Below are 24,928 nucleotides of genomic sequence, written 5' to 3' on the forward strand. Positions count from 1 at the left end.
TCAAAGAGATTTGTACTTATGCCTTGGATCTCAGCATTTAACCTAACACCCTTTAATTGTGAAATTCATATACCAGTTCTAAAGTTTTAAAGATTTCTTGGTATAAAAATCACTTTGTCCTCACCTGTAGGGGAAAAGCATTGCGAGTGGTGAAGCAGGGCTGCAGGTGTCTCTCTGTCTCTCCCCCTCTATCACCCCTTTCCCTCTTGGTTTCTGGCTGTCTCTGTCCAATAAATAAATATAATACCAAAAATTTTAAAAATCACTTTGTTTATCCAATTTCTGATTTGTTATTTATGAAAAATTTTGGTTTCTTACTTGATAGCTATTGTGACAGTCTTTTTGTGTTTTCTTTCAGATCATTTTACCTTAGTGAAACTGGCAATTGAACTTTCCTCTAGTTGATGAGCATAATTTCTCCAAAACTATTCAGCATCCTAATTTCATCCTAATTGAGAATATTCAAATGCCATAAGAGATCTTCACAGATTTGCACTTAGCTTTTGAATGGGCATTTTTACAATGGATAGAACTGTGTTATAACTTTGTTCAAGGACACTACCATCTAAGGTCCATTGACTACGGGTGGGTGTGGAAAGTTTCAAAGAGAAGAAGTTCTGAGCAAGTTTGCACACACATTAGAACATGGAAGCAAGCAAGCTTTAAAAATCACAGATTTGAAGACACTCCATGAGACTAGACAGCATATAAGTGAACTAGTACTTAAGACCTTGTGTAACAAAATGGACACTGGGGACACAGCTCTAGGACAAAAAGCTACCTCAAGGTCTGGAGAAACTGATAAAACTTCAGGTAGATGGAGACAAGAACAATCAGCTATTATTAAGATGAGCACTTTTGGCAGTCAAGAAGGACAGCAGCAAACACAAATTGATCCTGAGCAAATTGGAAACACAGCATCAGCACAACTGTTTGGTTCTGGGAACCTAGCCTCGCCCAGTGAAGTGGCACAGCAAATCACAGAGAAGCAATACCCACTGCACTGTCCTAGTCCTTATTCATGCCAACATTCACTTTCTTTCCCTCAACACTCATTGCCACAGGGGGTCATGCACAGCAACAAGCCACATCAGAGCCTCGAAGGCCCTCCATGGCTTTACCCTGGCCCTTTGCCATCTGTTGCCTCTGAGGACTTATTTTCTTTTTCTATACCTGGCCACACTGGTGGTTACCCTAGAAAAAAGATTTCAGGTCTCAACCCTGCTTATAGCCAATATTCCCAGAAAAGTATCGAACTGTCTGAAGATGCTCACAAGAAAGAGCACAAACCCAAAAAACCTGGCAAGTACATTTGCCCATACTGCAGCAGGGCATGTGCCAAACCAAGTGTACTGAAGAAACACATCAGGTCCCATACTGGTGAGCGGCCATATCCTTGTATACCTTGTGGTTTCTCTTTCAAAACAAAAAGCAATTTGTACAAGCACAGGAAGTCACATGCCCATGCAATTAAGGCAGGATTAGTCCCTTTCACAGAGTCAGCTGTATCTAAATTGGACCTGGAGGCTGGTTTTATTGATGTAGAAGCAGAAATACATTCAGATGGTGAACAGAGTACAGACACAGATGAAGAGAGTTCTTTATTTGTGGAGGCCTCTGACAAAATGAGTCCTGGCCCACCAATCCCATTGGATATCACCAGCAGAGCTGGCTATCATGGGTCATTAGAAGAATCACTGGGAGGGCCAATGAAGGTGCCGATTTTGATTATTCCTAAAAGTGGGGTTCCTTTATCTAGTGAAAGCTCTCAGTATATTGGCTCTGATATACTACCAAATCCATCTTTAAATGCTAAGGTTGATGACTCTCATACAGTTAAACAAAAACTTGCGCTAAGACTGTCAGAGAAAAAAGGACAAGATTCTGAGCCATCTCTAAACCTTCTGAGCCCGCACAGTAAAGGAAGCACTGACTCTGGTTACTTCTCTCGCTCAGAAAGTGCAGAGCAGCAAATAAGTCCTCCAAACACAAATGCAAAGTCATATGAAGAAATCATCTTTGGAAAATACTGTCGACTTAGTCCAAGAAATACACTCAGTGTTACAGCCACAAGCCAAGAGCGCATGACAATGGGTAGGAGAGGCATGATGGAATCATTACCTCATGGAAACACCAGGTTAGATGTTAAGATGTTTGAGGATCCAGTTTCTCAGTTGCTTCCAAGCAAGGGAGAAGTCGACCCCAGTCAAACAGGCATGCTAAAATCTACTAAATTCAACAATGAGTCAAGACAATCCCAGAGTATCCCCTCACCAATCAGGAATGAAGGAAAACTTTATCCAACAAATTTCCAAGGCAGCAACCCAGTTCTCTTAGAGGCTCCTATAGATTCTTCACCCCTTATTAGAAGCAATTCAATGCCAACTTCTTCAGCAACTAACTTAACTATTCCTCCATCTTTAAGAGGAAGTCACTCATTTGATGAAAGGATGGCTGGGTCTGATGATGTGTTCTATCCAGGGACAGTAGGGATCCCCCCTCAGCGCATGTTGAGAAGACAAGCAGCATTTGAGTTGCCTTCAGTGCAGGAGGGGCACATGGAAGCAGAACACCATGGCAGGATGTCAAAGACTGTTACAGGATCATCCTTGAAGGAAAAGAAATTGATTCCTGGGGACAGAGTTGGATATGATTATGATGTCTGCCGGAAACCCTATAAGAAGTGGGAAGACCCTGAAACACCTAAACAAAGCTATAGAGACATATCTTGCCTAAGTGCTTTAAAACATGGTGGGGAATATCTTATGGATCCCTCGGTGCCATTACAGGGAGTGCCAACCATGTTTGGAATTACCTGTGAAAATAGAAAACGCCGGAAAGAAAAGAGTGTAGGTGATGAGGAGGACACACCCATGATTTGCAGCAGTATAGTCAGCACACCTGTGGGCATAACAGCTTCAGAGTATGATCCCAAACTGCAGATGCCAGAAGGAGTGAGAAGTGGATTCCCCATACCTGGGTATGAGAACCCATCTCATGGACATGCTGAGCGCTTTGACCCATGCCGACCCCAACTGCAATCTGGGAGTACATCTCTTGGGTCAGAGGAGTCACCTTCGGGCACTGAATCTGACAAGGTGTCAGATGTAGGGGGAAGGAAACCTCCTGGAAATGTGATTTCTGTGATTCAGCACACAAACTCACTGAGCCGACCCAATTCATTCGAAAGGTCTGAGTCAGCTGAGCTCGTGGGAAGCACACAGGATAAAACCTCTTCGCCTTCTGAAACCTGTGACAGTGAGATTTCAGAAGTGCCCGTGAGTCCAGAGTGGGCTCCACTGGGAGACAGTGCAGAAAGTGGGGGGAGACCATCCCCTTCTCAGCAGGTTCAGCAGCAGTCCTATCATGCTCAGCCCAGGCTGGTTCGCCAGCACAATATTCAGGTCCCAGAGATTCGAGTAACTGAGGAGCCTGACAAACCAGAGAAAGAGAAAGAAACACAAAATAAAGAGCCAGAAAAACCTGTGGAGGAATTTCAGTGGCCCCAGAGAAGTGAGACTCTCTCTCAGCTCCCCGCAGAGAAGTTACCTCCCAAAAAGAAACGCCTGCGACTTGCAGATATGGAACACTCTTCAGGGGAGTCCAGCTTTGAGTCCACTGGAACAGGCCTCTCTCGCAGCCCCAGTCAAGAAAGCAACTTGTCCCATAGCTCCAGTTTCTCAATGTCTTTTGAAAGAGAAGAAACTGTTAAGCTTGGTGCATCTCATAAGCAGGATGAGTTTGGAAAACATTCAGAGTTTTTGACGGTCCCTGCTGGTTCTTACTCCTTGTCTGTTCCAGGCCACCATCACCAAAAAGAAATGCGTCGTTGCTCATCAGAGCAGATGCCTTGTCCTCACCCAACTGAAGTCCCAGAAATTCGGAGCAAATCATTTGATTATGGGAATCTATCCCATGCTCCAGGATCAGGGGTGACATCCTCCACTTTGTCCCCATCACGGGAGAGGAAGAAATGCTTTCTGGTGCGGCAGGCTTCCTTCAGTGGCTCTCCAGAGATCACCCAGGGTGAGGCTGGTACAGATCCGGGCGTGAAGCAGGAGCAGATGGAACAGCTGCATGCTGGCCTCAGGTCCACTTGGCACCACACCCCATGCTCTGTACTCCCTCCTCTTCAGCCAGAGGATCCAGGGAAGCAGGTTGTGGGGCCTTGTACCCCAATGGGCTCAGGTCCACTCCACCTGGCCCAACAACAGATCATGCACATGGATAGTCAGGAATCTCTGAGAAGCCCCTTGATACCACCAACGTCCTATATCACAAGCAAACATTTGTCTGAACATCCACATTTATTTCCACATCAAGAGTCTATTCCATTTTCTCCCATCCAGAATGCCTTGTTTCAGTTTCAATATCCAACTGTCTGTATGGTTCATTTACCAGCTCAGCAGCCTCCCTGGTGGCAGGCACACTTCCCACATCCCCTTGCTCAACACCCTCAGAAGAGCTATGGCGAGCCTTCTTTCCAGGCAGAAATTCATCCTCCCTATCCCTTAGAGCATGTTGCAGAGCACACTGGAAAGAAATCTGCTGATTATGCACATGCAAAAGAGCAAACTTATCCCTGTTACTCAGGAACAGCAGGGCTACACTCAAAGAATCTTCTTCCAAAGTTTCCATCAGACCAGAGTGCTAAGTCAACTGATACTCCCTCAGAACAGGTGGTTCAAGAAGATTTCACCTCAGCAAATCCTGGGTCTTTACAGTCCTTACCAGGAACAGTGGTTCCAGTTAGGATCCAGACTCATGTGCCGTCCTATGGAAGTGTCATGTACACAAGCATTTCTCAGATACTTGGGCAGAATAGCCCTGCAATTGTCATATGTAAAGTTGATGAGAATGTGACTCAAAGAACCCTTGTAACCAATGCAGCCAAGCAAGGGATAGGGTTTAATATTGCCCAGGTACTGGGTCAGCATGCAGGCTTGGAAAAATACCCCATCTGGAAAGTACCTCAGACCTTACCCCTTGGTTTAGAATCCACAATCCCCTTGTGTTTACCTTCCACCTCTGACAGTGTGGCTACCCTGGGAGGCAGCAAACGGATGCTTTCTCCAGCCAGCAGCTTAGAGCTCTTCATGGAAACAAAGCAACAGAAAAGGGTCAAAGATGAAAAGATGTATGGACAAATTGTTGAAGAACTTAGTGCTGTGGAGCTAACCAACTCAGACATCAAAAAGAATCTCTCTCGCCCACAGAAACCCCAACTGGTTCGACAAGGATGTGCTTCTGAGCCAAAAGATGGTTTACAGTCAGGATCATCTTCATTCTCTTCACTATCTCCCTCCTCATCTCAAGACCACCCTTCAGCTAGCACACCCTTGAGGGAGTCATTCCCATCTGGTTCTAGAGCGCCCCTTCTTGGACAGAAGTCCAGTGGACCTTCTGAAAGCAAAGAGTCCTCAGATGAATTAGATGTTGATGAAACAGCATCTGATATGAGCATGAGCCCACAGAGTTCTTCATTACTACCAGGAGACAGTCACCTTGAAGAACAAAGAAAGGGCCAGAAGCCACCTGTTGGTATGCTGGTGCACATGGCCTCAGGCCCCAGCGGGAAAGTGGCAAACTCAACCCTCCTTTTCACTGATGTGGCAGATTTCCAGCAAATTCTTCAGTTCCCTAGTCTTCGGACAACTACTACTGTGAGTTGGTGCTTTCTAAATTATACAAAACCTAATTATGTACAACAGGCCACCTTCAAGTCTTCAGTTTATGCTTCATGGTGCATTAGTTCCTGTAATCCAAACCCATCAGGATTGAACACCAAGACCACACTAGCTCTTCTAAGATCCAAGCAAAAAATCACCACAGAAATTTATACTTTGGCTGCTATGCACAGACCTGGAACCGGCAAGCTTACGTCATCAAGTACTTGGAAGCAATTTGCTCAGGTAATGGATATTGTTTCTGAAAGTGTTTGCTGTTGTAGATTTTACTGCTAAGCAGAAGACATATGGGCTACAAAATTCAAGTGAAATGAAGGTCAGGAGTTAGGAGGTCTCTGCTGCACTACTATTTTCACTTTGAGGGAGAGAAAACTATTGACAGTGCACTTAGTATGAAAGATTCAGGGGAAATTTCAAAGTATCTCCCTCATGTTGGTTCCATGAAATTCTATCGTAGGAACTATCATAGCTCCTTAGATTTCTTCTTCTGTCTCACCTGTGATATAATTCTAACAACTCAACATTTTTTCTTTTTCTTTTTTTTTTTTTTACCAAAGTGCACTGATGAGCTCTAGCTTAAAATGGGATCGGGGTGGGGTGGGAGTTAAACCTGAGATTTTCGAAGCCTCAGGCATGAGAGTCTCTTTGCATAACCATTATACTTTCTACCCCCACTCTCAAAATTTCTTTTGATCTAAGAAATTAAAGAAATTCTGAAATAGGGGATTTAGAATTGGAATTGCATGCTGAAGGAAAGACCAGGAAGGTTTCTTTTTAAGAAATGTTGAATTTACTCTGTAGGAGCTGTCATTCTTTTCTGATTGTATACCTCTTGTCTTTAATGTAACAAGCCCATGGCTTTTTACCATGAAATGCAAATTAATTTTCAAAGGTTATAAAAGAATGAGATATGAGGGTTTCTACTTTGCCTTTGAGAAGCACATGAAATGATTCATTCCTTTTGTCCTACAGATGAAACCCGATGCACCCTTTTTGTTTGGCAGTAAACTAGAAAGGAAATTAGTGGGGAATATCTTAAAGGAAAGAGGGAAAGGAGATATTCATGGAGATAAAGATATTGGATCCAAACAGACAGAGCCAATCCGAATTAAAATCTTTGAAGGAGGGTAAGGAAACTTAAATGCAAATATAAAATGTTCATTTATAAGTCAGAGTGAATTGTACTGAGTAAATGGGAAAAATATTTACTCTGGTTGGAAGCATAAATTGAATTTCTTTTCTGTTCATATTTGTGAAGTCTAGCAGATAATAGGTAATGAGTTCCTGCCCTTGCTTTCATGACTTCCCTTTAGTGAAAATTTCCCTATTATATCTGGTATGAGCCTCTGCCTTAAATTTCCATGACTCTAATTCAGTATGAACTCAAATAAATTGGCAGACTCTTGATGTCATCTAAGTTTGTCCATTCTTAAATATTACTCTATGGACATTTGTTATTTTATTAATGAACATTTTTATTCTGTGCTTACAAAAGCTCAGTCATGCACATACATATATTTATAGGAACTAGTGAATTTGTTTTACTATAAACTAAGCCAGGCTTTAATGAAATTATACAAATTCCATCAATGTCCTTTTTCTGCTTCAGGCTCTAAGTCAGGACTGCTTGTAGTTGTTTTATCTCTCCAGACTCCTCTTATCTGTGACAATTTATCTGTACTTAGAAATGTATTTTTTTTATATTTATTTTATTTATTTATTCCCTTTTGTTGCCCTTGTTGTTTTATTGTTGTAGTTATTATTGTTGTTGTTGTTGTTGGATAGGACAGAGAGAAATGGAGAGAGGAGGGGAAGACAGAGAGGAGGAGAGAAAGATAGACACCTGCAGACCTGCTTCACCGCCTGTGAAGCAACTCCCCTGCAGGTGAGGAGCCGGGGTTCGAACTGGGATCCTTATGCCGGTCCTTGTGCTTTGCGCCACCTGTGCTTAACCCGCTGCGCTACAGCCCGACTCCCAGAAATGTATTTTTAAATGTTAAATTCTAAGATGTAGAAATTCAAGTAAAATGGTTCAATGAATTTTGTTACCTATATAGTTAGGAAAAACTGAACTTATGTTTAATGCCTAGTTTCAGACCTCAATAGAAATAAAAAAGAAAGAAATGAAAAATATCCTCAAGACAGTCACATAGAAGTCACACAGGTTTTTTTTTTTCCCCTCTAGAGTTATTTCTGGGGCATGGTGCTGGAATCCACTGCTCCTGATAGCCATTTTTTCCTATTTTATTCAATAGAACTGAGAGAGAATGGGTCAGTAGAGAGGGAGAGAGAAATATAGACACCTGCAGAGCTGCTTTACTGCTTATGAAGCATTTCCCCTGCAGGTGGGGAGCTGAGGCTTGATTCTTGTGCTGGTCCTTGCTCTTAGTACTATGTGCACTTAACCCAGACCTCTATAGGATTTTTTTAAAAATCATATATATGTGTGTGTGTGTGTGTGTGTGTGTGTGTGTGTGTGTGTGTGTGTGTTTTAACCACATTAAGGAAGAAGGACATTATGTACAGATCTGGAATGCACACATTTCCAGAAGCATTCACGTACTCTGATTAGATCTGGCAGACAAAATGATGTTACCTGTCTGATTATAAAATGTTTTCTGTTTAGTAATATGGAATATTGATTTCTCACATAGATTGACCAATTGGAGATGAGGAATTAAAGTTGATTTCCTTTTAGGTTTGTATCCCTTTGGATGGATGTCTAGTACTTTCTCCACTAAAACCAATTTTATTGTGAAATTATCTGTGTTTTGTTTTGTTTTTTAACATAAATGAGAGAAATACAGGTTTCATCTTTCCTCAGAGACTGAAAGGTCCCTGTGACTGAATCAACATTCTTATATTCAGCAGTCCTTCATAGCAGTGCTCTTGTACTAGATTAGACCTTCACGGTTTCTGTATGCTTTGGGGAATCCATCTCCACTAACGAAGGACACAAGTGAAAAAGCGTATGTGAACATTTTATTGATGTATTTTGATGATCCAAAAGGACTGTACCTACATTTCATTTCTTCCTCCTTTCATATGAGTCATGTAAATTGTGACCACATTCTTTCTGGTAGAGGCCAGGTGTTCATTCCAAATTCTGTACTTACCACTTTCTATTTTGGTGATTACTAAATGCTCACTTACAAGAAAGAGTATCACTGGCCAAATTCTTAAGTGTATGCATTTGCTTTATATTTAAATTTATCAATTTAATAAGATATGTCTTTTAGTTGTCTAAAATCCATTTACACCCAGGTTAAATTGATTCAAGGGTATGTTTTTTTCTATACAAATATATGGTTATATTTGCTATAGAATTTGGCTGTATTTTTATTATGGAAGCAAGTTAATTAGCTATGACAATAAAAAATAAAGTTGTTGAAGTTGTTGAACCAGGTGGTGATACACTTAGTTAAGCCAGATTATCAGGCACAGGACCCAGGTTTGAGCTCCTACTCCCTACCGGCAAGGTGGATATGGTAAAGCAGGTCTGCGGGGGTCTATATTTCTCTCTTCCTCCTTATGTCCTGCTCCCTTCTCAATTTCTCTCTCTTATTCAATAAAATAAAAAGGGAGGGGAGGTGAGGAAAAGGGGAAGGAAGGGAAGGGAAGGGAAGGAAAGGGAAGGGAAGGAAAGGGAAGGGAAAGGAGGGAGAAAAGAAGAGAGGAGGGAAAGGGAGAGGAGAGGGGAGGGGAGGGGAGGGGGAGGTGGAAGGTGGAGAAGGGGAAGGAGTATGAGAAGAGGAAAGGGAAAGGGAAAAGAAGGAAAAATGGCCACTAGGAGCAGTGACTTCTTAGTGCTGAACTCCAGTGATAGACCTGGTGTCAGTAAAAAAATAAATAAATAAAATAAAATTGTTTTATTTGAAGATCACATTTTTTTTATCAGTTGAGATAATGTGCTTCAGTGAGTTTAATGTAACCTTTCTTGGAGAAAACAAACTCTCTATAAAGTTATTTGTCTTATTCAATTCAGTATGTTGGTTATTGTGAACAAGGAAAACGTTTAAAGCAGCTCAAGGTATACAAAATTGATTACTCAGTCTGTGATACTACTTGATTCTTACCTGGCTTGGTAGTGAAAAAAATGTCTGCACTGTTCAGATTTAGTAGCACTCACACAGAGTTGGTATTTAGATATGTAGATGGATTTTTTTTTTCCCCTTAAAAATCTTCTAGTAGATTAGATAATTGAAGTTGATCTTGCTGTTATTCATGTTGATGGGCTAGCTAGGACAAAATATCTTTGCTATGCTTTTTGAATGTTTCAGTTTGCCTCCTGAAATCATAAAAGAACCTCTCAAAAGAATTATCTTTTCAGGGAGCGGGTGGTTGCACAGCTGGTTAGGCGCACATGGCAGAAAGTGCAAGGACTGGCATAAGGATCATGGTTTGAGCCCCCAGCTCCCCACCTGCAGGGGGGTCACTTCACAAGTGTTGAAGCAGATCTGCAGGTGTCTTATCTTTCTCTCCCCCTCTCTGCCTTCCCGTCCACTCTTGATTTCTCTCTGTCCTATCTACAACAACAATGATAAACAACAAAGGGCAACAAAAGGGAAAAAATAGTCTCCAAGAGCAGTGGATTCGTAGTGCAGGCACCAAGCCCCAGCAATAACCCTGGATACAAAAAAAAAAAAAAAAAAAGAATTATCTTTCCAAGAATGAAATTAGGTCCATAATTCTAACCTGGATGTTATATGTGAGATTATATCCACTGAATTATTCAGTAGAATGCTATTCTGCTCTATGGTCTATCATGCTTAATTGTATTTAAACAAAATATGGTGGTTAGTCACTGAGTAGGTTTCTTCTGCAGATTATTACAATGAACACCTTAAGATTGCTTTGACTAAACTAGATAACCTCAAAAATTCTTCCAAACCTCTCAGTGAACTCATTGTACAAACAAATGTAATTCTAATTGAAAATGGAATCCCTAGCTTTCATTAAAAAAAAAAAAAAAGTACCATCTACCTAAAATTTAGGTACTACCGTAGTGCAGATTCATTGTCTTTAGGAAAAACAAATCAAATCTGTAGACAGCAGTTGGTGGTACTCAACCTGCATAAGTTATAAATTTCTCTGCACTCTTGTGCCAATACTATGAAAGTAGAAGAGAAATTGGCAATGTTATCGATCATATTTACTTTAGCAAATTTAAAGGGCTAGATATGTGCATTCACATCTTAGATAATGTTAACAAATATTGCATGATGTTTTGAATATGTTGAAATAATTTTTTGGAAGTGTGTTGGGCAAAAATTTTTTTAGAATTGAAAGTTAGTAAAGGACAGTTCTGTGACATTTTGAGGCTTCTGTAAGTCCATTTGAATGTCTATGCCAAATCCATATATTTATACTTAGTAAAACAGCCAATTCCATTTTGAACTCCATGAAGAAATAATTACATTTTTTCTTACTATGCCACAAATATTTTCTAATTCTTTAGGCATTTACTGCACAAACATCACAGACTTTGTAGATGTAAAACTAAGTAATTGTAAAATAACTTCATTCAAATTTTCCTTCAAATGACTAGGATTAGATTTGTTAGAATGACATGACTCAAATATTATGAAATTTCACTGGATCCTTCCTTTGCTTTTAACAGGTATAAATCAAATGAAGATTATGTGTATGTCAGAGGACGTGGACGTGGAAAGTACATTTGTGAAGAATGTGGAATTCGCTGTAAGAAGCCAAGTATGCTCAAAAAGCATATCCGCACTCATACTGATGTACGGCCTTATGTATGCAAACTATGTAACTTTGCCTTCAAAACAAAAGGTACAAGCCAAAATTTTTCTTCAAAGAACAAACATTTTCATGACTATTTTGAGTTCTCTATATCATTTTATAACTAACTCTAATTGACAATAGATGGTTTTGTTTATAAAAATATGACCCGATGAAATATATTTCTCTCCCCCTCTGCTACTAAGTGATCAAAGGCTGTACATGAGACAGTGAGGCTCCTTTTATGACTCAAGTAAGTGGTATAGACTTAGGTCCAGGCCAATTGTCTCCAAAGGAAGTGGCTAAGAATTGCCTGAGTAGCTATTACTTCATGTTGGAAATGTTATGTGGTCTAGATAATCTTTGCACTAGGATTGAAATACTGCAGGGAGAAAATGTATGCTGTAGTGGCATTAGTAAAGTAAGACAGCAGCAGGGAAGAAACCATGTGCCTATGGTTGGTTTCAAGATTATAAATAATGTAGAGATCCACAGACTCCCAGGTGGGTTCCTCCATCCATTGTTGCATTAATTATGCATAGTTGTTTGATAGCTTGTGTTCTGTGTGTTTATCAGCACAGAGTCAATGTCTTACTCTCAGGCCATGACTGTTAATTTCATAAAACTAGGACTTGCCTTGAGCTGATAGTTTTTCTGTTTTTTAAGAATGTTTTAACATTGGTTTATATAAAAATATTTTACACAGGAAGATTTCTTTGATTACATTTTTACATTTTACAAAATCATGAAAATATTCATAAACCCAGTGTTCTCAGAATAAAAACAGTAGTAAATTAGAGGTGGTTTGACTTATGAAGACATTCATTTTTCTACTTGTTTCATATTTTTCCAATGTTTTAATTTTAAATTTACATGTCACTTAGTCTACTCCACTTTTCTTCTAGAAAAATAAATATGAAATAAAGTTATCTTTGGTAGAGAAATGTGTACCTATTTTTTTGTAATCAAAATTCTATTGTGTTGTTGATTTTTTAGAAGTATAATATGTAGTTTGAAGTATGTTTCCATGCTTACTCCTTTGAAACCAGAAAAAAAAAAAAACACTGGTGAGGTGGGGTGGGTGAGTGTTTACTTGCATTTCAAAAGAGACTGCCGTCAGATCTTTTAAACACTATCCACTTTTGTACAGCCAACTGTTTTATAAAGAATTTCACTAGCGGCCAGGAGGTAGGGCACTTGGTAGGACTCATGTGTTATTTACCATGATCAAGGACCCACATTCATACCCCTGGCCTGATGTTATGAAGTAGGGAAACTTCATAAGCAATGAAGCAGTTGTAGGTGTCTTTTTCTCTCCTTCCCCATCTTCTCTTCCCCTCTTAGTTTCTCGCTGTCTCTATCCAACAAATAAAGAAATTATCTATTAAAAGTCATTCAATTTTTAAAAAGTAAGAAATGTTTCATTAAAAGAGACCCCCCATAAGATAAGAAAATATTATCTGTATTTTTACAGCAAATATGCCAAACTTGGTAGCTGATGTGTCATCCTTGGCCATAGGAGTTAACTGTGGATATAACTATAAATGCTGGGTGAAAAAACACTACACACACAAAAAAGAGATCACTAAATCTGACTATGAACCACCGTACTGGAGTTTTAGCAGGAAATGATTTATTCTTGGACTCCATGCCACTTTTTTGAAAAATTCACAAATATTCAGAATCTTAAAATCCTGGGAAACCTTGCATCAGTTTTTATTTCTGTCCAAAATGTCTGTCCCTTAGTCGCAATTTGTAGGACCAGTTCTTCTAGACCTGTGCCTCTCCTTTAGGGTCTTTTCAGGGGCTGGGCTGCGGCATAATGTGTTAAGCTCACGTGGCACGAAGCTCAAGGACTGGGGTAGGGATCCTGGTTTGAGCCCCTGGCTCCCCACCTGCAGGGGGGTCACTTCACAGGTGGTGAAGCAGGTGTGCAGGTGTCTATCTATCTCTCCCCCTCTCTGTCTTCCCGTCTTCTCTCGATTTCTCTCTGTTCTATCCAACAATGACAACAACAACAATAATAACAACAACAATACACAATAAGAGCACAGTGCAGGCACCAAGCCCCAGCAATAACCCTGGAGGCAAAAAAAAAAAAAAAAATGCCATTCCTCTCCTTACTGTAACCTCTCAGAAGGTCAAGATTACAATAAACCAAACCCGGAATGAGTTGTTTCAAAGTCATATTTCTAACTACAATTTTTGAAAGAGCTTGAAGCCTACCCTCCTGCTTAAAGCAGGTACGCAGAAAAATATAAAACAAATCATATTGACATTGAAATAAATCATCTTAACAAATCTAATATCTACACCCATCTGCATAAGCAAATTACTTGTATCTTTGCAGAAATTAAATTAAAATTTAATTTGCAGATTTTAGAATTTTTGATGATCTACTGTAAAAAGTTAGGATGTATAGAAAAATTGCAGACATAATTTTTCTTATAAGGGTTCTTTTTTTTAGTTTTTTAAAATTACTTTTATTTTATTTATTGGATAGAGACAGCCAGAAATCTAGAGGGAAGGGGGTGATAGAGAGGGAGAGACAGAGAGAGACCTGCAGCACTGCTTCAAAACTTGCAAAGCTTTCCCTCTGCAGGTGGGGAACAGGAGCTCGAACCCGGGTCCTTGTGCACTGTAACATGTGCTCTTAGCCAGGTATGCCATCGCCCGGCCCCGCAGACATAATTTTTAAGAGAGAAGCAGAGACATAGAGATGTGTCTGTATTTAGACTTCCCAAGTTACATATAAAATTTATAGTATATAAATAATATGCAAAAGTATTAGGTTTTATTATTGTGAAATAATAGTAAGCCATATGACCCTTACAAATGAATGACTTCATGGGTCTCTTAAAAAGTTGTATAGAATAATATATACGTTTATTGTCCTAGATCCCAAATCAAAATTAATTGGATTTGTGTTTTCATAATAATTTCTCACATTCCATATAGAAACTGTATAAACCTAGAGAAATGCAAGTGTACATACACACACATGCAAATGTAATTATATGTGATCTATATCTTTATACTTGACATAATTTTTTTCTTGGATCATAGGAATTATAAGTAAAAAGGAAATATTAGAGCTGTACAACTTCAGAAAGTTTTATCATAAAGTTTGCTAACCTGTGACAAACAGATGCTAAATATAGAGAATAATGCTCCTTATAAGTAGATAGCTAAGGTTTTTGTTTGTTTGTTTGTTTGTTTTGTGGATCTTTAGATTAATTTACAAGGTTATCCTTAATGTAACTTCAATTTTTTTTTTTTTGGTCTACTGTCAAGGAGGAATACTGCAAATTTTATCTATACCTGATCAGTGCCAGATGATACAGGACCCAGTGTATATGTTGATGATAATATCTCATTTTAAAGGTTTTTAAAATGTAGTCTACCTTGTGTCACTATGTTTATATAGAATCCTAGGGTGCTGGGCAATTTGGACCACTGATATTATCAGATCTCTTTTCCACTAGGAATGTCTAGGCTTCCCTTCTAACTAGCAAACTACTTTTAAATCTTCTAGCATGAAGAGCACCTGAGATAACCCCACATCTAAATTATCTTCAGAAACCAGATTTTCCTCTTAAATTGAGGGGGGGTGGGTGGGTAGAGATAAACCTTTGTTATGCATTTGACTCTGAATTTTGGAGCAATAACCACAGTTTGGTAACCAATTAATTTCTGAGTTTTTGGGTTTTTTTTTTTTTACTGTGTTTTCTAGGAAACCTAACAAAGCATATGAAATCTAAAGCACACATGAAAAAATGCCTGGAGTTGGGTGTCTCAATGACATCAGTGGATGATACAGAAACTGAGGAAGCAGGTATTTCAATATTTAGTTAACTTCCTCACTATGCATGTTGGAACTTTGTGGTCAAAATAATAATAAGTAAATTAAAAGTGATCACATTTTTTAAATTAAAACCTAAATACAGAAAAAAAGAAGTCTGACACATTGAATTACTTGAGACCTACTGAGAGGAAATTAGTGCATTTCAGACTAAAGTTGGGAAAAGGGCCTTACTTTGAAGTGTTCTATCATAAACTTCTCATAAAGGAAATCTAACTGTACTTGCACTGTGCTGTCCGTCTATATTTCTATGTGATATTATTTAATGAGACATGATCTAAATTTGATGAAAAAAATAAAATTTGACTTTAGAATGTTATTTTTCCTGTTGAGAGAAAGCCTAGAGCTAGAGAAATAGTTCACTGTGCCATGTGCTCAGCCCAGGTTTGAACCCTGCTACCACACAGAGGATGCCATAACATTAGAGAAAACTCCAGTGCCTTGATGTCTCTCTCTCTGAATGAAAATATGGCCTGGAGCCATTATACTTCATGCATGAGGCCCTACCTCTAAAAGTAAGGTCTAGTAGAAAAAAACAAACAAACAAAAATCATTAAACTGAGTAGAAAATCTGAGGGTAAGCCAAACCCCTGAAAATGTACCATATACTGATTTACCTGTAGAAGCAGCTTATTGAGTTTCCTTCTCCTCCAGCATCCTCATTAACTCTACATATTCATTTGTTGAGGATTTTCTGAGTATTGTGATGGCTTGAGATATAAGGTTCTACTCTGGAATCCTTCTTGTAGAGTGGGGATGAAACCAGATAGGTACATAAAAGGGCAGAAATCAGTGCAGAGTCATAGAGATAAGTGCCTGATGAGTGTTAAAGGTATTCAGAAATGGAAAATTCAGGGTTGGGGGTAGTGAGGGGCATGGTGGTGACTTAAGGAAGACTTTTGGAAAGATATTAGACTTACTCTAGTTCCAAACCTTGATATTTGAGTCTTAACTACCAATATCTTTTTTCAATTCTCTCAGAAACAATGGAAGATTTGCACAAAGGAGCTGAGAAACATAGCATGTCCAGCATTTCAACTGATCACCAGTTCTCAGATGCTGAAGAGTCAGATGGTGAGGATGGAGATGATAATGATGATGATGATGAAGATGATGATGACTTTGATGACCAGGGAGATTTGACACCAAAAACAAGATCAAGAAGCACTAGTCCACAGCCTCCTAGATTCTCTTCCTTGCCTGTGAATGTTGGCACTGTACCCCATGGAGTTCCTTCAGATACTTCTTTGGGTCATTCTTCATTGATCAGCTATTTGGTTACTTTGCCAAGTATTCAGGTTACTCAGCTTATGACACCAAGTAATTCCTGTGAAGATACCCAGATGACAGAATACCAGAGGTTATTCCAGAGTAAAAGTACAGATTCGGAACCAGACAAAGACAAGTTAGACATACCTAGTTGTATGGATGAAGAATACATGCTGTCTTCGGAACCAAACTCCTCTCCAAGGGACTTCTCACCTTCAAGCCGCCATTCCTCACCAGGATATGATTCTTCACCCTGTCAGGATAATTCACCAAAGAGGTATCTGATACCCAAAGGAGATTTATCACCCAGAAGACACTTATCACCTAGGAGAGATCTCTCACCCTTGAGACATCTTTCACCAAGAAAGGAAGCTGCATTGAGAAGAGAGATGTCACAAAGAGATATTTCGCCAAGAAGGCATCTGTCCCCAAGAAGGCCAGTATCACCTGGAAAAGATATCTCAGCAAGAAGAGACCTCTCTCCCAGAAGAGAGAGAAGATACATGACCAGCATTAGAGCACCATCTCCTAGAAGGGCTTTATACCACAACCCGCCATTGTCCATGGGGCAGTATTTGCAAGCAGAGCCAATTGTATTGGGGCCTCCTGTAAGTATCATTAACTCTCTCTTTCTAATATATGTCAAAGTACATTGGAGCTTCTTGAAAACACAGCAGTGTACCATTTAACATTATAGCATGTGTATCATGGAGAGGAGTGAATTCGTTCCTGGAATTCTTATCATATGCTATTGTCCGTCACAAGGCCTTTCTAAATGTTTTCTGAGTTTAACTAGCTCTAGACATCATCTAAAACCTTCCAACAAATAGCAAAAGTGAAATCTTTGGAGTAGTATTACTGTATAGACAGATATTTTCAAGAACATTTAGGTGTCAGTTATATCACTCATTTTGCAGTAAAGATTCTGAGTCAATCATTAGATTTGATTTAAGTGTTTTTTCTTAATATATATATATATATATATATATATATATATATATAATAAATTCACTACTTCGCTCACAGTGATGGATCTGTGAAATTACTGAAGGACTGGGATAGTCCCCCCCCCACCACCCAGATATGTTTGTAAGTCGAATGCTTCATTTGCTGTTACCACTACCCCTTGCTACTGAGTGCACTTTTCAGTGAGCTAGTACGCCCAAGATTGGGCAGTTGGGAGAACTAAGAGATAAAATGTCAGAGGAGATTGCTATAGTATAGCCTCATTGTAAATTAAGATAACACTCACAGCAACCATAGATTATAATTAGGCAATAGGTTGAATACAAATCCATAGAAAAGTACCCATCTTATACCTTGGCATCATAAACCTCATGTCTATTTCAGTGTGAGTAGAATTTTTTTAGTTTCCTCTGAATTCCTGTCACTTGGATCAACACTGATTTCATAGTCAAAGGAAACATGATCACCTCATAGTTCTGTCTTCTCACTGCTGTGGAAACATCTTCCTCCATATCTTTTCACCATCCCAAGTAAAAACCAAGGGAACTTCAGGAAAGCTCCCTGTCACCCACCTGCCCTAAAACCTTTTTTGCTAAACTTGCCACTGACCTAGCCTTCATAATTTAGCACTAAAGAAACATGGTTACCATCAGGATATATTGTTTGCCAAGCTGAAAATAAAAGATAATCAGTTCCATAGATTGTTGTAAAAAGTGGGGAAAAGAAAGTGTTCTTCTTAAATTTATTCCAATGCAGCATAGAGAGCTATAAGTCCCTCATATACCTGAATATTGCAGCTGGTATATAAATACCTTCTTAAGTAAAGACCCATGATGCTGACAGTATATAATATCAGGATCTCTTGTTTTAGCATTGGCCAGGTGGACTGAGACAAAAGTTCTCACTTAACCTCACCAGTATGTTCTTTGATACTGAGACATTAGGAAAAATAGCTATAACAAAATCAGGTCCTTCAATATGTTTGTTTAGTGTTAGCTAGACCTTTTTTTTTCATGAATATCTTTTTAAAGGGGATTGGGTAGAATATTTTATGCTAATTTATGAGAGGATAAACATATTCAGACAGTTGCAGTCACAAAAATTAAGTTCTTTATACTAATACATTATTGTTATTAAAAGATGATAGAGGGGGGACTAAAGGTATCTCACTTAGTAGATCCCACATTGTGCTCTGGGGTTGAAGCCTGATACCACAGGGGAGTACCATAGAGGGCAGTAGGACAGTCTCATGGATGACAGTGGTGCTCTGGTGACTCTCTTCACTCTATATCTGTCATTCTTTCTCTCCTGCCTCTCTCATTTTCTCTCTCAACCTCCCTCACTTTCTGAAAAAAAAAAAGCAGCAAAGGGAAAATTGGCCCAGGGGAGTTATATCACTCATGCACAAGGCCCAACAAAACATAGACATAAATCATCATAAAAGCAATTTGATCAAAAGAATTGAAAGAGTGAATTAAGGCAGTTCATAGAATTTTCAAATATATTTTAAGAAAGTTATTGTTGGAAGGAGTTTGTTTTTTTATTAATGACTGAGTTGGTATTAATATGTTTTTTTTACCTCATGGTTCAGTTGAATATTTAATAGATTTATTAAATTTTACCACTTATGAAACTCAAATCTCAAACCTTTAATCAAAATTTTACCCAGTCTCATTCTCTTTTCTTGTGATGCTTTTCTTATGTACATGAGGGAATAATAGGGCACTCCTCTTCAAAGCAGAAGCAGTTGATCTCAAACACTTCCCATTTTGTGTTTTATTACACCTTTTTTGAAGGATACAGGGTTTTCATCTGTCCATAATATGTGAGTGAGGTGTGTAGTACAAGAGCCAAATAGAACTGACAATATGTTTTTCTCCTGATTTCCTTATTAGCTAGTGCTTTATGTTTCCTAAATAATGTATGAAAACACTATGTGGGGGGTGGGGCAGGTGGTGGCGCACCTGGTTAAGTGCACACATTACAGTGTGCAAGGATCCAGGTTCAAGCCCCTGGTCCCCACCTGCAGGGGGAAAGCTTCAAAAGTAGTGAAGCAAAGATGCAGGTGTCTGTCAGTCTCTCCCTCTCTATTTCCCCTTCACCTCTCAACTTCTCTGTGTCTCTACCCAATAATAGATAATACAATTAAAAAATAAAAATAAATAAAAACATCCACCATACCATCAATAATAAAAAAAAAACCTGTGGAAAATGCCTAAACAAATAAAAATTATATTAGTGGTACTTTGTCTTGTTGTTTAACATTGACCAAGGGCTCATAGTGACCAGATCTGGTAAGGATCTTGAACCTAGAATGGCACATTCATTATCTTGATTCAGTCTGATAGATCCCAGAGACCAGACTGGGGGAGGCATTTTTTTTTGGGGGGGGGGGTGCAACAATATGCAATCTCTGGGATATACTACCTTAGTATTTTGCACTAAGTTTGGTTAATTTTGAGAGGTGATGGATGTTTTTATTCATTCAGTAGGATTTTTAAAAAATTTCATTGTTTATTATGTATGTTTCAAGGACGAGAATAAAAATATTTTTGTTTTTTATTTTTGTTTAATTATACTTTACTAGGGGGCTAGTGAATTATAGTATATAGACACAATGAAAATTTTATGGTTTTTGGCTTCATTGTTTTTTTAAATAAAAACTTTTCAATTTTCAAAGATTTGGTAGGTTCATAATAAAGAGACAAAGAAAAGTGTACTGACTGGGAGAAGCTTTGGTTCTGTGGTGTCCCTCATTCCCTCTATCTCTCTTATTCTGTCTTTCCCTCTCTGTGTTTGTGTAGAGGTTGGGGGGAGTGGACTCAGAGAAGTGAATCCCAAGGGATAACAGCAGCAACAACAATAAAATGTGAAATAGGAGTTGGTTCACCATATTTCAATGATAAGGCCCAGTGGAGTTGCAGATAAACTAAAATCTAACATAGAAAAATTATATTGGGAGCTTATTAGGAAGATGAAGAAAGTGTGGATTTCTAATCTAGTCATGATAGATGTATACAAAAATTAAAGTAATTTCAAAATTAATTCTAATTTTTAATCTTGCCATGATAGATGTATGCAAAGCACTGTCACCTCAACTTACGTTCTTTTCTATTTCATACACCAGGACTTCAAAGTCCCTTATCCCTCCAGCCCTCCTTAAACCCTCCTTCCTTCTTGCTTTGGTAAAATATGTCAAATCAATCCAAATTTACTTTGTGTTTGAGGGAATTCTTTTATCACTTCAATGTATTTCATGCCATAGAACACTCTCTTCAAATAGTTCATGTGGTCCTTGTGATTATGTATTGGTGATTGCAAGTTTTCTCCTACAGTAGCAGAAAAGTTCCATAATGTGTCTTTCTCAGAGTGGGTTCTTAATCTAAATAGAATTAGCCATTAATGGCGCACAGCACACCTCAAATTTTAGAACTAAAATTGTATTGCAGTGAATTAAAAATTTTGTTTTTGTTCCTCACCTCTATTGCAATTATGCTTTTACAGTTTTCTACCTCTTTGCTTTTAATTTTTTAAGTTAAAATTCAGTGAACAAACTCCCTTTTTAATGATCATCTTCTAAAAGAATGGGTTCCAGAAATTGAAGCCCAGTAATCTCATTAAAACCTGACAATGTCATTGGTTCAGTTTTAAATTTGTGTTTTGTTAGGGGGAAAAAGCAATTACAGAGGATAAATTATCCATATTTGGAATTGGGAACCTATCCCAAAATTTGAAGTATGTCAGAATTCTGGAATTCTGGATCAAAATTTGAAGTACCTTTAATTTATTAATTGACAAAAAGATAGTTGGATAGAAATAGCAATATAGAGAAATTAAAGCACAAACATCTTTGCTCCTCCAAATTCCATATTGTTGAATGAATATGTGTTGTTGCTATTTGAAATTACTTAATACTAACTACTTATGTGACGATGTCCTTACAAAAACTGAACTTGATTTGTTGTTTGATGAAGAACTTGTTCCTTTATCTGGAGTGTCTTAAACAGATATGCATTCTTTTATGCCAATGTCTTATACATTGGAGGAACCAGTTTCTGTAGCACCACTATTTTGTCATCTGTTCTGTGGGAGAAATTAGTTCCCATGGATGTAATTTAAGAAAAATATTAGGAATCTGCCTACTATGTAAGCAGATGGTAATTGTTGTACTTTCTTTTGAATTTAAAAATCTCTTATTACTTGGTACACTTTCTGTGGTATCTATCCATCATTTTCTTTTCATTGTATCTTACAAAGGCAGTAGAGCTAAAATATGTCTATATCTAGAGGAAAACTCATTAAATATTTTATTACAGTGGTGTTTAAAAACTAAAGGAACTTTTCACAGACCAACAGCTTTATTAGTGGATTATAATAAGTAACAGAGAAATTTTTGAAAAATTAAAACTATGACAAAGGAATTCAGTAGTTTTGAAGTGTTTTGAGTATATGAGTTGATGAAATGGCTTGACTGAATGTCGGGCTGGCTTTGCGAGCAGAGACAGACGACCCGGGACTCATGGTTGAGCTGTACATAGTATCTCTTTATTCATGCAGGATGCAGCACAATCTAAACCAAGCTATGCTAAAACTAAACTAAAAACTAAACTAAAAAGACAATCCTATATATACTCGCCAAGTAGGGTGGAAACAGGATGTGACGCAGAGAGGGTGGAGTGAAAAGTGACTGGTGCAAATCAGGGTGTACTACAAGAGGGGATGGAGCAAAAAGACATCATGAACCAGTGGGGATTAAACCAATGCCATGCAGGCATGCTGGTGCTTAGTTATGTAAATAGAATAGTGTTAAGCAGGGGGGATTAAACCAAATGAAACAGAAGGGGTTTTTAGAAGCAGAATTAGAAGCATACCAACACATAAAGAGTAGTGGATCCTAAATCCTGCACTCTGTTTCCCTTTGTAGAATTTAAGAAGAGGATTACCTCAGGTTCCATACTTCAGTCTCTATGGAGACCAAGAAGGTGCTTATGAACATCCAGGCTCCAGCCTTTTCCCTGAGGGTCCTACTGACTATGTCTTCAGTCATCTTCCACTCCACTCCCAGCAACAAGTGCGAGCTCCTATCCCTATGGTGCCAGTTGGTGGGATCCAAATGGTTCACTCCATGCCGCCACCGGCCCCTTCCAGTTTACATCCTCCACCCACTTTGCCTCTGCCAATGGAGGGCTCTGAGAAGAGAGGATCTTCAGGGGAATCCTTTGCTAAAGATCCCTATGTTCTTTCTAAACAGCATGAGAAGTGTTCGCCTCATATTTTGCAGTCATCTGTTCCACATAGTGCACCTTCCTCTCCTCGGCTATTGATGAAACAGAGCACTTCAGAAGACAGTCTAAATTCGACAGAGAGGGAACAAGAAGAAAACATACAGACTTGTACAAAAGCCATTGCCTCTCTTCGGATTGCCACAGAAGAGGCTGCTCTACTTGGGGCAGACCAGTCCTCTCGGGTGCAGGACCCCCCCCAGAAACCCTTGGAAAGTGCACATGCTAGTATTAGGCACTTTAGTGGACCTGAGCCAGGTCATCCCTGTACCTCAGCTACCCACCCTGACTTACATGATGGTGAAAAGGACAATTTTGGTACATCACAGACTACATTAGCTCACTCCACATTTTACAGTAAGAGTTGTATGGATGACAAACAGTCAGGCTTACACAGCAGCCAAGAATTACTTTCAGGCACAGAGGAAAGCAAAGAGCCTTCAGCAGAAAAGAGTCAGCTACATTGATCAAAAATGCATGGAGACTTTCTTTTCCATATCTTCCCATTTTGTTTTTCTTTCTAGAAATAGAGGTAACCAAGTTTATAGCATGCCTGTCCTAAGTTATAGTAGTTTGCTATTATATATACTTTTGTTATATCAAAAGAGTTAGGTAAATTAACAAGTCATCATGAGCCTGACCAAAATGAAATTTGAAATTAACCTATTGGGTCTGGTACTTTTAAAATTGTACAGATGTTTGTGCCTTTTCTTTACTTTGCTTATATTCTTATAAGCATTTTTTAGCAGTAATTTGTACATATTTTAGAATTTGTGTATCTGCTTTGTAATAAATGTAATTTCTTTCCTTTTTTGGACACTTGGATCTAAATGATGTAAAGCAAAACAGCATCTATATATGTGAGGTTGCACTAAAACATATTTTTATATGATTAAAAACTGAACAGCTTTTATGTACAGCTCTTATTCTGTAATACTAATATTTATTTACTTTGTTTCATAAATTGTACATTTTTTCTTAATGTTGTGGATTGCTTTTCTATGTGAAGCATGGGATTTACTGTTGCGTCATAGAACAAAAATGTATATTGTAAACCAGATATTTAAACTAGAGTATCTTATTCTGCACTTATGCATTAGTTTAAAAAAGATCAAGGATGTACCAGTCAGTTCTTAACTCTTGTAAATTTTTTTGTCTCTTGTTTGCTGGATTGACTATAACTTAATTGCTGATTGTGATTTTAAACTGATAGTACCGTAAAGCATTAAACTAAACAATGTGCTATTGTGAGTTTTTTCAAAGCTTTATAAATCAGCTATAAATAATATTAAAAGTATTTGGTCTTATGTGAACATGTTGATCTATATACTCATCTAAAAATATGGGAAAACATTCCGCCCCATGTAAATATGTACAAGTGCATCACTGGTACAGTTTTATGTAACTCAGTTAGACACTAGGTTGCCACAGACCTATGCTAGGGTGTCTTTAAAAATTAAAGTGACAAAGCACATGGGACTTTGCAGAGCTTGGTTATCGGCCGGCCCGGTGGCTTGGCAGGCAGTGCTGTGCACTGCCCTTGATGAATATTTGGGCTTAGAAATTTCCCTGGTTCTTGCTGCACAAGATGGTGATTAGAACTAAGGCTACTACAAAGGGGTTGTGTTTAGGTTTATGTATGGAACTTGGGAAGGAGTATATGGAGACCAGCTCACTAGCCCTTCCTGTTAGTCAGTCCACATGGTAACAGGGTTGGCATCAGCTTCCGGGAGGTTCACTTTGCCCTTTTGAAGAGGGTTAAGTGTCATACTCCTGGCTATCTCAGGGGGAACGAGGAAAAGAAACTTTCCAGGGAGAAGAGCTTGTGAGAGGATAATGTCTTTTGCATATAACATTCAGAATGGACTTTGGCTAGTGTTGAAGGTGGGCAGAGCCTTTGTAGGTCCAGAGAATGAAAGAAATGGGGGGAGGGACATCATGTACACACACACGTACATGTATGTGCACTCACACATAATCTGGGTTATGTTTGTGCTATATAGTGGATTATAATTCTGTGAAAACAAGTTTGTATATTGAATTACATTAAGGAGTGTTCTTTAAAAAGAGAAATAAATATACAATGATATGCTGAGGTGTCTATTTTTTATGTGTTA

At 38.5% G+C, this 24,928-nt stretch overlaps 1 protein-coding gene across 1 annotated transcript; it reads left to right on the forward strand.

The window, feature by feature from the left end:
• Positions 1 to 347: 347 nt before the first annotated feature.
• HIVEP2 (HIVEP zinc finger 2) lies at positions 348 to 24,900 on the forward strand. Its single transcript, XM_007525871.3, has 6 exons — positions 348 to 5,912; positions 6,660 to 6,814; positions 11,308 to 11,483; positions 15,166 to 15,267; positions 16,276 to 17,171; positions 22,454 to 24,900. The coding sequence occupies exons 1-6, from the start codon at positions 744 to 746 to the stop codon at positions 23,276 to 23,278; spliced, it is 7,323 nt and encodes a 2,440-aa protein (XP_007525933.1). The 5' UTR covers positions 348 to 743; the 3' UTR covers positions 23,279 to 24,900.
• Positions 24,901 to 24,928: the final 28 nt, after the last annotated feature.

The sequence above is a fragment of the Erinaceus europaeus genome, chromosome 4, assembly GCF_950295315.1.
Source record: "Erinaceus europaeus chromosome 4, mEriEur2.1, whole genome shotgun sequence".
In the NCBI taxonomy this organism is placed as follows: Eukaryota; Metazoa; Chordata; class Mammalia; order Eulipotyphla; family Erinaceidae; genus Erinaceus; species Erinaceus europaeus.

What these genes read in the sequence shown, in the direction of transcription:
- HIVEP2 (XM_007525871.3), top strand. Translation starts at nt 744, where the DNA reads ATGGACACTGGGGACACAGCTCTAGGACAAAAAGCTACCTCAAGGTCT. An exon ending in CTTTGCCTTCAAAACAAAAG is followed by an intron (nt 11,484 to 15,165) that starts GTACAAGCCAAA and finishes TGTGTTTTCTAG; the next exon opens with GAAACCTAACAAAGCATATG. An exon ending in CAATTGTATTGGGGCCTCCT is followed by an intron (nt 17,172 to 22,453) that starts GTAAGTATCATT and finishes TTCCCTTTGTAG; the next exon opens with AATTTAAGAAGAGGATTACC.